The sequence below is a fragment of the Sipha flava genome, unplaced genomic scaffold, assembly GCF_003268045.1.
Source record: "Sipha flava isolate LNK unplaced genomic scaffold, YSA_version1 2_pilon_pilon, whole genome shotgun sequence".
NCBI lineage: Eukaryota > Metazoa > Arthropoda > Insecta > Hemiptera > Aphididae > Sipha > Sipha flava.
In genome coordinates, this window is record NW_020272972.1 from 3,329,023 (window position 1) to 3,340,792 (window position 11,770).

Consider the following 11,770-nt stretch of genomic DNA (forward strand, 5'->3'; position numbering starts at 1 on the left):
TGTAAACTATGATAAATGTTTTTTCTGTTAACAATAGAAAATTTTCAATTATATTAAATATTGTTATACTATTACCAATTGGACTAATTTGATACTAGTTCCATGAGGTATGCCTAGAGCTCCAGTTATTGTAGCTCTTATTTGTTATTGTATCTCTAGCTCTTGTTTTGACCAAGGGCTAAGCCCTATTCCCCAAATTGTGCATTTATGCCTATGATACCAAGGCTGGGTAAGGCACCCATTAAGTTTTTTAAAACCTAGTGTCTATGATTATAATAATATATTTTAAAATAATCATTATTCAATTCATTTTTTTTTATATAAAAAAAAAAAAGTCCAACCAAAAACGAATCTCTAAATTGTTTATAACGATTAATAATTTGATATATTAATTATTACATTGTTTGAGACGCACAACCATTAATCTCGGAGTGCCCGGAACCAGTCCGACATCTTATTGGATCGATATATTTGCCAGGGCTGTAGAGAAAATTTTCGAGATCGGCGGTGCTGTCTTCGAGTGACTCCTCTTCGTGGCTGAACCGTCGCGTTTGTTGGATTGTATTTTTAGTTTTTTTTTGTGTGATTCGTCACTGAAGTTTTTCTCCGTGATCTATCCCTGTTTGTTGGAGGAGACTCCGCATTTTCCGGTCAGTATAGTTTCTGTCGCATGTGTTGTGAGTTATCCAACGGGACTCGGTTATACCGTGGTAACGGGAGCTGTGTCTCCCTTATTATTATTGTTTTAATTGTAATTTTATTGTCACATACTTTGTTCATTATTATAAGCTGAATTATTATTATTGTAATCAGTGTAAAAAAAATACAGCTGTATAAAAAAAAAAAATTAAATTGTAGTCTTTCCATTTTTGTTATTATGTATTATAAAGGATGTCATCCCGCTACAACCTGACCGAACCGAAAACGACGTGTGAGTCTTGGATCTCCATATTTATTATATTTTAATTGCGTACGGCATAGACGTAGCTACGGGTAGGCGTGGTGCTGCGTCGGCTTAAGCGCAAAAAACATACATATTAATTATAATTTATATTTATAAATAATTTAAATATTATTAAAATTAATACCCATCTATAATTGTTTCTCTTCTCTTCAGTAATTTGGTTCGTAGGTATCTTAATTTTTAATATTTTTAGCACTATTAATATAATTTAGTATTATATTCAAATACAACCCAACGCTACTATAAAATTAACATTCATTCAACTCACTAACTGTGAGTCACCTACCTATAATTACGTATTAGTGGCTTCGTTAATTGATAGCGGTTTTAAACGCAATTGTTAGGTATATGCTAGCATTCTTTAAAATTAAGTAGGTAACCCTTTTTCTCTACTGTTTTCAGTTAAAAATCATTTTCTTGGTATTTTATTAATATCTCCTACTAACATAATAGTTATGTCTAATTGTATAAGAAGTAAATTGTACAAAAATAATATTATTATCCTTTTATGTCAAAATGGTCATGTGTATTTACAGATAAAATTAGACATTCGTGGATAAATCACAATCCTTTATATTTTCAATTGGATTCCTACTAAACTATACGTTATAAATAATTACGAAAAAGATGATTAAAATCCATACACTCTCATCTAAAAAGTCGCCGTTGAGTACTGAGAGGTTCGTTATTTAATGCAACACTGCCGTTTATTATGTGTATTTTGAACAAATGTTATCGGAGTGAGGAGGGGGATCGATATTATCGAGTATAGACGGTGAACTGTGCGAAGAGGTCGGGTATCTGTAGTCGGGATTGTTCTCCGTAATGATGTTAGATGTTTATTTGCTTACGAAAATCAACACGTACTCGTGATTTATTTTTATTCCGACATTTTTTTTCGTCGCGAAAACCTTAACCGACCTCGTGAAGATCATAGCCACCAACAATCTCTACACGTTGTAAAATTGTATATCCTAAAAAAAGTTGTGAAAACGTTCGTTCGCGTGTGACATCATCACTACAACAATCATGACGATTTGTAAATCATGTGTCGTGTTGGGACTAGTATTTTTATCTTACATGTTGGGTTGTGTTTTTGGAGTCCTAACCAACGAACAAGCAGTGGTCAGTGTTTTTATTTATTTATTTATTTATATATATATATATATATATGAACGGGCTAGGAGTCCAAAAGTGAACACAATTTATAATAATAAATACGAAAAATATAACAATAAAGTAAGTAACTCCAAACAATCTAATAGATAGATGGAAATTATATAAAAAATAAAGATAAAACAAAAGTAAATAAAAGGTAAAAATAATTATAAAATATTGAAGTCTTATTAATAAGTGTATTATAAGAATCATAGGTGCTCGTTACAAACGTGCATCATACGACGAATAGGATTATTTCTACCGTAGTTTGTGCTGTGAAAAGGAATAACAAAGGGAGAATTAGACCTAGTTATGTGAGAGGAAACTTTAAAATTAATTAGAGAAAGGAGAAAGGGAGCATCCACATTTCCGTCAATCAGCTTATGCAAAAACACCAAATTAGCTGCAACTCTTCTATCAGCCAGGGACAAGGTTCGAGTTTGTTCATAACAGGTCTATAATCATGCGATGGACGTGGAATATGCAAAATAAATGATTAATTAAATTTTTAAATAACAATCAAGCTAATTAATACACAATAAATTACGAATTTATAGATGCCCGATAGAAGTTATTGTCAATGACTATTTTTCCTTTGTGAGAATCAATAACTGATAAAATTGTAAGAAACTGCGTATGAAGTAATTATTATGTTGTACGCAGTTTCCTACTATTTTATCGTTATTTACCAAGTATAATATATGTCTACATAAACATAAAATTGTATGTAAATTTACGAGGTACGTACATTAAAAATTGTTTTCATAAAATCGACATAGGTAAAGGTATCAATTGAGCCAATTATTATGTAATATATTGAACATATTATGTTTTTTTGGTGTACTTTTAGAATTTGTTCTTAGTGCAAGTTAAAAAAATTACACGAAGGCAAATTTTACAAAATTTCCACGACAAAAATGAAGTAATAAATCCTGAAACGTTTTAGGTTCAACTCGCACGGACCACATTACACCCACGCTACGACCACAAGACGATGGTCGCTCGCGGTCGTCATCGACCACTTATGAACCATTTTTTTGTTTTTGTTAGAATTCCAAACCGACGACGATAGAATCACATCACGACCAAAAATATGGCGTACAGTCCATATTTTTGTTTTTATTAGTTTTATTTTTAATAAATTTTATTTACAGCCAAAATAGATTTCAAAAAGATAAAGCACTATTGTTACTTTTATTACTCCGAACTTACCTAATAATAATGTAATATACTTGAATAATCTCGTTTATCCTGCTGATGGTGAGTGGTCGGAAAGTGGTTGGTGTGTCGCATCATGTGTGTTACGCTTAACCACGGGCTACAAATTTATGGTCGACAAGTTGAGACTGCCATTGGTCGTGACGGCAGAAAGTCCGTCATCTGTTTACGATTGCATTTATCGTATTATGTTAATGTATCGATCACGATCGACCACTGGTTTTTTTTTATCGAAACGTGTTTGTAATGAGGTCCACTTGAGTTAAGTCTTATTATTCCATACAATTGTCGATGATTGGATTTATAGATCACATTTCCATTTTAAACCGAAATGCTGACGTTACTGTTTTTCCGTTGCATTTTTTTTAAACATTACATTTTGGATTACGTTTATGAACATTTTCGAACATATTAACCATTTATTGAAGGTAATATTATTCATCTTTTTTTATTACATGTAATAACTGATTATACATTTTTATTTTATTAAACACATACGAACGTAAAACATTTACGAGGAATATAATCATTTTTTATCAGGATTCTTAATTTTGTTTTTTTCTTTACGATAACTGATATATTTATTAGTTGTGTTTTCGTCATTACTGAACATTAAAATTAAGAAATTATTTAAGTTTTGATTTGAATATGATTTTGAAATTGATGTGATCATTTATTTTACAGACTTATTTATCTCAATATGGTTACTTGAAACCATCTATGAAAAATTCGAATGTAGCTAATATTATATCCGAGGAAGCAATGGTCAAAGCAATTAGGGAGTTTCAGTCATTCTTTGGTTTAAACTTGACAGGTAAGTGTGTCATATCATCTGATCTGATATCGCCAAATAAATCGGCCCAATGTCAGTGAATCTGAAAAGTGAATTTACATAACAAAGTACGCAAACTAGCTAACAAATCAATCCGATTTTTTTTTTATTCATTTAAACATTATTTATCCAACGATAATAATAATTTTATCTTATAGTTCGTTTGATATAGTACATTGATGAGCTAATTCAGTGATCCCCATCGCGACCAAAGAGCGTAAACCAGGATATTAATGATCTTTTTCTAGGCATATTCTTACTTTCCTATTCAATTATCATCATGTTCTATGTAAGTGGTGTGTCCCACGTTTTGCTTGTATATAATGTACAGTGTTGCATTGTGCGAAGAGTTATTCTAATTAAATGTTGACCTATCGACTCTATACCGATGTAGTGATATGTGATTTTAATATTTACTATACAATAAAACATGTTATGATTACACATCCGATTACGCAACAGCGTAGAATAATAAAATGTATTCAACAATAAGCATGCATTCAATAAAAATGCATACTACCCATTCTTTAATCGAAAGAAATAAAAGTGAAAAAATATAAAACATAATGATGATTGTTATAATCAAAGTCTATTTAAATTACGTTATAAATGCATTCAATGATGTGATCACGTAGAAGGTAGGTTGTTTTATTCTGCATAGAAGTTTTTATTAGTTGTTTCTGCGAAAAGATTGACAACTTCGTCAATAAATGTAGGATTTGCTCTTTGTATTTGGGGACCGGGATATTTAGTCGTGATATCAATAATATTTATTTAATATAGGTTATGAAAATACAATAAAGTACAAATGCACCGTTATGGCTCCTTTATGCAAGTCTAACACTTCACCGTTTTTTAGCTAAATCGGCTCGTACGCCTAAAATATTATTGAGCGATGGGGGGGAGATACAGCTCACAACGTCAACGGTCAATGATACGAGTAGTAGACCAATTGACATATTACCATCTTAACGTAACTTATTATCGGAACAATATTAAGTTCATTGTGCATAAAATATTGCACAGATAACATCAAAGTTTCATTTTATTTGTGGTTCAACGCTGTGATTCAATAATTAGATGTATACATTTAATTTACTATAATTTATATTTAAGTAATAAAAATCATCATGTTACTCATTTGATAACTATATGTTTTATGATGTTGACGAGCTCTTGGAGTGCCGTAACAGAGCTATAAATATTAATCAGGGAACTTTAGAGTATCCAGTGCAGAAATGGTCCAGCTAACCAGCTATATAGCAGGAATTCCGTTAGATAACTCTCGGCGGACATTCGCTATTCTTAACGAATACCGAATAGTCACGTTACAGCACTTTTCAGCTGGCGTAGATACTAGGGATGGACATGAAATTCGACGATCTCAATTTTCCGAACACCCGGATCTATGAATTTGTTTTATATATGACCTATAATTATTTTTAATTTCTAGCAAAATAAATAATTTTTTTGTAATAAAAATTTAACAACGATTGCGGCGATAACCAGTCTATAATTACATAATTCTCAAATAAATTGTTCATGATACATACTTCTTTAGTTGCTTGCACACGAAATACTTCCTTTCGTCGCCCATCACACTACACGACCAAAAGTATGAGGCATACAATTACTTGTGTGTTTTAAAGGGCTTATCTTGGTAGTTAAGATTTGTTGTTTTACGGCCGAAATAAAAACCTGATTATGCTTATGGTGAATATATATTTATACTTATGTATACTATGATTAATGGAGTGACGATATACATATTTTAACCATAGGATTATGAAAATGTAAATGTAAAATTCTAGTGTATTTACAACATATAATATATATGTATATTATGTATATGTATATTATATTGCATGCATGCAATCAAAAACTGAGTGGACAATAGATTCTTTGTTTCATGAACAGTTTTGCCAATGCGTATAGCTACTAATTTGTTATGTTTATATATATATATATTTATACGTTTATGTTTTTTGAAAAATTTTGGCCACCATTTTTGGACATATATTTTTATTTATTGACAATGCATAATCACTTATGTTATTTATGATTTTGAAGGTCGCCTGGATAATGATACGTTGCACTTAATGAGCAAGCCTAGATGCGGCAATCAAGATGTAGGCGAATTTGTTCCGACTAGGACCAGAAGATATATCTCACATAGTAAATAAAATATAACATGAAAATAGTTATAAATGTTGTTGTGGTAAAGTTTAGAATATATAGTTACGAACATTTTGAAATGTAACAACAGTGTAATAGCGTAATGAAAATATTTTTTAAACGAAAATTCAATTTTTGAACATTAGGTAGTTTGAGTGGAAATGGTGTTTGTGATGTAAATTAAGTTAAGTTTTTTGCAAGGTGATTTATATTATTTATTTTGAGGTCATCGTGAAGGGAATAATTTGAAATATTCCAAGGCGCTAAGTCAATGATACGAAGAGGAACGCTTGAATAGTACAAATTCAAGAAGACTTAGCACTTTTCAAGCTTGTATACCGTAGGTCCAAATGAGCTTCAATACGGATTCATTCATAATTATTTTAAACTAAGGATTTTCGGTATTTTATACACAAAATGCATAAGCGGATCCAACATCTTTTTACGGTCGAGGCACTTTGTAGGCGAAATTATATTATATAGCAGATCATAAGATCATAGACATATGTAGGGGTGTTTTGAGGGGGGAGTCGTAGACTTCCCCGAAAAATAATGTGAAAATTTACTACTAAAACCGTCAAAATTGATTTTTATTATCTATTATTTAGTTCTTCTAAATTTACTTTATTTTTAATATTGTTTTCCAACGGAGATGAAACTTGCTTTCAGTATCCATCTGGATCCGCCCAAGATCTTGAGTAGGATGAAGTGGTCGACACGGCTACCCTTGCAAATCCTTAATCTTCAATAACTCCTCCCGCCTAATTCAAACCGGTTTCCTTGTTAGCGTGGAGGTGAGGTGGTGTTTCATTATCATATTATATTTTGCGGGAGGTGCCATTGAGGGTTGAAGCTTTGCGGAGGTAGCTATACCGGTCTTTTCATCCTATTTACAAGAAAAAACAATGTATAAAAAACTTTTTATTTCAATTGTCAAACCAAAAATATTTTTTCACCCATACAATTATTACATAGATATTATATATAGATTAAATATATATATATATTTGTTTATAGATAGAAAGTGGGAGATAAATGACTTGACTTATAATATAATTAAGTATCCTAAACAGCTAGATAAGTCAGTAATAGATTCAGAAATCCGAAGAGCATTCGATTTATGGTCTGAAGTCACTCCATTGAGGTTCACCCACAAAAAATCTGGAAAAGTAAGGTTAAAATAATACGAAATATATTTACTTAAAAACATTAGTTATAATATTTTATAATTTTTATTAAAAATTGTATAACTTTAATTCATAAAATATAACATAAAAATAACTAATTGCTGTAATATAGAGGATAGGTGAGTTTTTGAAATGGACGTTTTTGAATATAAATGTGGTGAGGTTAGGTTTCTAAGTAATAATTGTTTTGACTTGATCACATGTCAGGAAAGGTCCAGAATAAACATTTAATATATTTTTATTTAAGTTTGGTTATTTGTCGACATTTAATAATTTAATTTATAGTAGCAGTGCCGGGCCGATAGTTTTCGGCGCCCGGCGCAGAATTTTGCAGGGCCCCATATATATTAATTTATTTATTATTTATATAATATATTTTATTAAATAACTAAATATATTTTGAACCATCATCGACGGTAAGAAATTTTAAAAATACATATGGGTATAATACTGTATAAGATATGTATAGGTAGGTATCGCCTTAATTTTCGTTGATAATAAATCGTTTCTTGAGAAAATCATAAGATCGCACGGGTCGCAATTTTCGTACTACTTGGACTATATTATTTTTATTTATAGATAAAATTATATTCGTAATTCATAATTTGTGGGGTCCCATACAAGTGCGTAGACCGGTGTGGTCGCACCGTTTGACACCCCCTAGGGCCGGCACTGGTTAGTAGTTAAGGTTATTAAACTTAAACTTAACACCATACTGTTTTTAAATATGTGTTAAACAAATTATCTAGGTGTTTAAGTTATTGAAGTATATTAGAGTATGTATGACGAAAATAAATTTGTTGGAAATAAAATAAGATGACTTATTTATCTTATAATAATAATTTGTATGTAATTATATTTTTGTAATATTTTATAAAAGAAATTAGATTTCCAACTAATTAATCGATGTTATGTAATATAATAAATTGGAATATTGGTAATTTTATTTTTTAATTATTTTCTCTTAGGTGAATATTAATATCAGATTTGAAGAAGGTAAACATGGTGATCGTAATTCATCTTATACTGTATTGTCACATACTTTTAATTCAAAATACGTTAGTGATATTTATTTTGATGGTTCGATAAAGTGGTCAGTCAATTCAAAGGAAGGTAAAATTTAAACTCAATTTTTTCTAGTAATTATCTATTACTGTTTATTTAAGACTAATAATAGTAATTTTTAATATACTTTCTAATAATATTTTTCAAAATTAACAATAATCGTATACTGCTATATATCACTCTAATCATTAGAGTCTGACGTACATATAAATAATTATTTAACATTTTTTTTATACTGTTTACTTCTATATATAATATTATTTCTTATTATCCTGACGTTATATCGATATAGTAATAAAATAGTATTATTGAGATTTTTCAAAAGTTGAAAATTGCTTTCGTCGTTGAAAGTTAAATCCATTATTTCATATAATAAATCAGGATTTTCTCATTTGTTTCAAAGGTACAAATTTGTTCCAAAGAGTAGTTCATGAATTGGGCCACTCGTTAGGATTATTTCACTCCAAAAAAGAATCTTCTGTAATGTTTGTAATTGATCGAGGTTATAATCCAAATTTCACCTTAAGTAGTGATGACGTGGAAGCCATTCAGGTTGGATACCAAACACACATTATAAGGGATTAACACTATTTATTTATTAATTTGCATTTTGCAGGCGATTTATGGTTCAAATAATAAGACCGAAAAAGTAAATTTAGAGAAGGACCACGACGTATTGAAAAATAATTAACCTTTGATATTTTGTTGAAAAGAAATGTTTTAACTTCATCGTCCTGGTCTCGACTATGGTATAAAATGTAAAATAAATAATAAATAATATTTCTTAAAAATAATGCACTTAATAAATTAATTAACCCAAAATAATTTTACTGTTCATTTATAATACTTATATAACAAAACCAATTTACGAAGCTATATATGGTATGTTTAATATATTATTTATATAATTATGTTAATTTATAATATTTTTAAAGATTTGAATATGCTTAGTTCAATTCATTTTTTCATTTATATAACGATTACAGTTAAACGAAGATTTACTTGCATACTAATGCATGCTTTGCTGAATTGATCTATAAGAGACAACATTACTTATAAGTATTTTGGTGACTTTAAATGTATACTAGTATTAAAAATCACTTAATGTTTTATTATTGTGACAGCATTTTTAAATCCCAACTGTGACACCATTGCTACTAATATTATTTTTATTCTCACTTGATATTTATTGTTGTAAAGTATGAACAATTATAAAAATTACAGATTTAATTTATTCAAAATGTAAAATAGAAATAATGTAAGACTTTGCATGAATATTTCAACATGTCAATTTGTCTTCAATACCCATTATAATTTTTTATACAATTATATAACTATTGTTTTTTCAATATAAATTATATCTTATATGTCTATAACATAATATATTTATACTACACACCAATTTTATTTTCTTATTATATTATAAAATGTTAATAACTATTTTATTTAATTTATAAATCTATATAGGTATATAAGAATAAGTGTACATTTTGAATAAATTTTATAACTCAAGATCCACCAAACCGATTTCGATAAAAATGTTAGGACATATTAAGATTGATATTTAGATGATTTCTGTGAAGTTTGTACGCTGTGCAAAAGTGGTTCCGGAGTTATGGCCTCTTAAGTGCTTACTTGGCGACATGGCCAAAAACAACATGCATACAGCTGTACACAGTGGCGTGCCGATTATAGATCTAAATGAAGCTCAGGCATCAAGTTAAAAAGGGGTGGGTGGTTTTTGGATAATAATATGTAAATCACATAATTATCGTATATATTTAGGTTGAGAAATATTGATATATGAGTACTGAATGAGATGAATTTAAATATGGGTGGGTGGATAGTAAACTAGACTTTGCGATTGGCATCAAAAAAATTTTTATCTCGGCACGCCACTGGCTGCACATACATATCGTCGCCTCAGTTCAAGATTGCAATTACTCAAAAAAACTATTATTGAGATATCGACGCCTCAGTTCAAGACAGAAATAACTCAAAAATATGCAAAATTGAGTTATCTATGTGATATTATTTGCAAAATTACGACGATTTCGACTCTATAACGCAATAACTTTTAGTTGCATTATTCACCTCTAGAGGTCGTTTATTTCATTCTAAAATCAGTAGTTTCATAATTTGAGTTATTGCAGTCTTGAACTATTACCAGCGACTTATATGGGCAGTCCGCGTCACATGCATGAATATACACAAGATGCAATGTCGTACGTTCGCAAATACGGCCGCCCTGACCTCTACATAACATTCACATGCAATCCACAGTGGGATGACATAAAAATCAATTTGTTTGAAGGTCAGACACCAACATACCGTCTCGATATAACAGCACGTGTATTTCGACAGAAATTGAAAGCGCTGATGGATTTGATTATTAAATTTCGAGTATTTGGAGAGGTGCGTTGTTGGATGCACTCGATCGAATGGCAAAAGAGAGGGCTGCCGCATGCACACATATTGATATGGCTGATACGTAAAATAACACCGGATCAAATTGATAGCATTATATCAGCTGAGATTCCAGATGAAATTGCTGATCCAAAATTATTTGAAGTTGTCAAGAAGAATTTGATCCACGGTCCTTGCGGTGTACTCAATTTAAATTCTCCATGCATGATCGATGGAAAATGTTCAAAACGGTACCCAAAAGCATTGACTTCTGACACAATAACAGGTGATAATGGATATCCGTTGTACCGACGTTGGTCTACGGAAGATAATGGCCATACGGTAACAATTAGAATGCAAAATCAAGACATTGAATTTGATAATCGTTGGGTAGTTCCATACTCACCACTACTGTTGAAAATATTTAAGGCACACATTAACGTTGAACATTGCAATTTGTTCAAATCGATCAAATACATTTGCAAGTATGTCAACAAAGTGATATGGCTGTTTTCGAAGTAGTTGCTAACAATAGTCATGATGAAATTGCTCAATATCAAATGGGACGTTACATCAGCACTAATGAAGCTCTTTGGAAAATTTATTCATATCCGATGTATGAACTGTTTCTTGCTGTTGTTCATTTGGCAGTTCATTTTAAAAATGGCCAAAGTGTATATTTTACCAACGAAAATGTTCAAGAGAGAGCGGCACGTCCACCGTGCCGCTCTCTTAATAAAATTAACCACATTTTTTCAATTGTGC

At 30.4% G+C, this 11,770-nt stretch overlaps 2 protein-coding genes across 4 annotated transcripts; both read left to right on the forward strand.

The window, feature by feature from the left end:
- The first annotated feature begins 1,756 nt into the window (after nucleotides 1-1,756).
- Nucleotides 1,757-9,715, forward strand: LOC112686192 (stromelysin-2-like). 3 transcript variants are annotated; one of them, XR_003148870.1, is made up of 8 exons: nucleotides 1,757-2,089; nucleotides 4,025-4,154; nucleotides 6,243-6,347; nucleotides 7,365-7,516; nucleotides 8,503-8,647; nucleotides 9,003-9,151; nucleotides 9,216-9,348; nucleotides 9,586-9,715. XR_003148870.1 is itself a non-coding variant. In XM_025558396.1 (7 exons), exons 1-7 carry the CDS (start codon nucleotides 1,994-1,996, stop codon nucleotides 9,288-9,290), a joined length of 852 nt encoding a protein of 283 aa, XP_025414181.1. In that variant the 5' UTR covers nucleotides 1,757-1,993; the 3' UTR covers nucleotides 9,291-9,715. The 3 variants fall into 3 exon arrangements, 2 of the variants coding, with proteins under 2 accessions (XP_025414181.1, XP_025414182.1); XM_025558396.1 differs by having other exon boundaries at nucleotides 9,216-9,715; XM_025558397.1 differs by lacking the exon at nucleotides 1,757-2,089 and adding an exon at nucleotides 3,281-3,768 and having other exon boundaries at nucleotides 9,216-9,715.
- A 1,104-nt stretch (nucleotides 9,716-10,819) lies between these two features.
- On the forward strand, nucleotides 10,820-11,527 carry LOC112686037. The gene has a single exon (XM_025558139.1). It carries the CDS (start codon nucleotides 10,820-10,822, stop codon nucleotides 11,525-11,527), a length of 708 nt encoding a protein of 235 aa, XP_025413924.1.
- The last annotated feature ends 243 nt before the right edge of the window (nucleotides 11,528-11,770 follow it).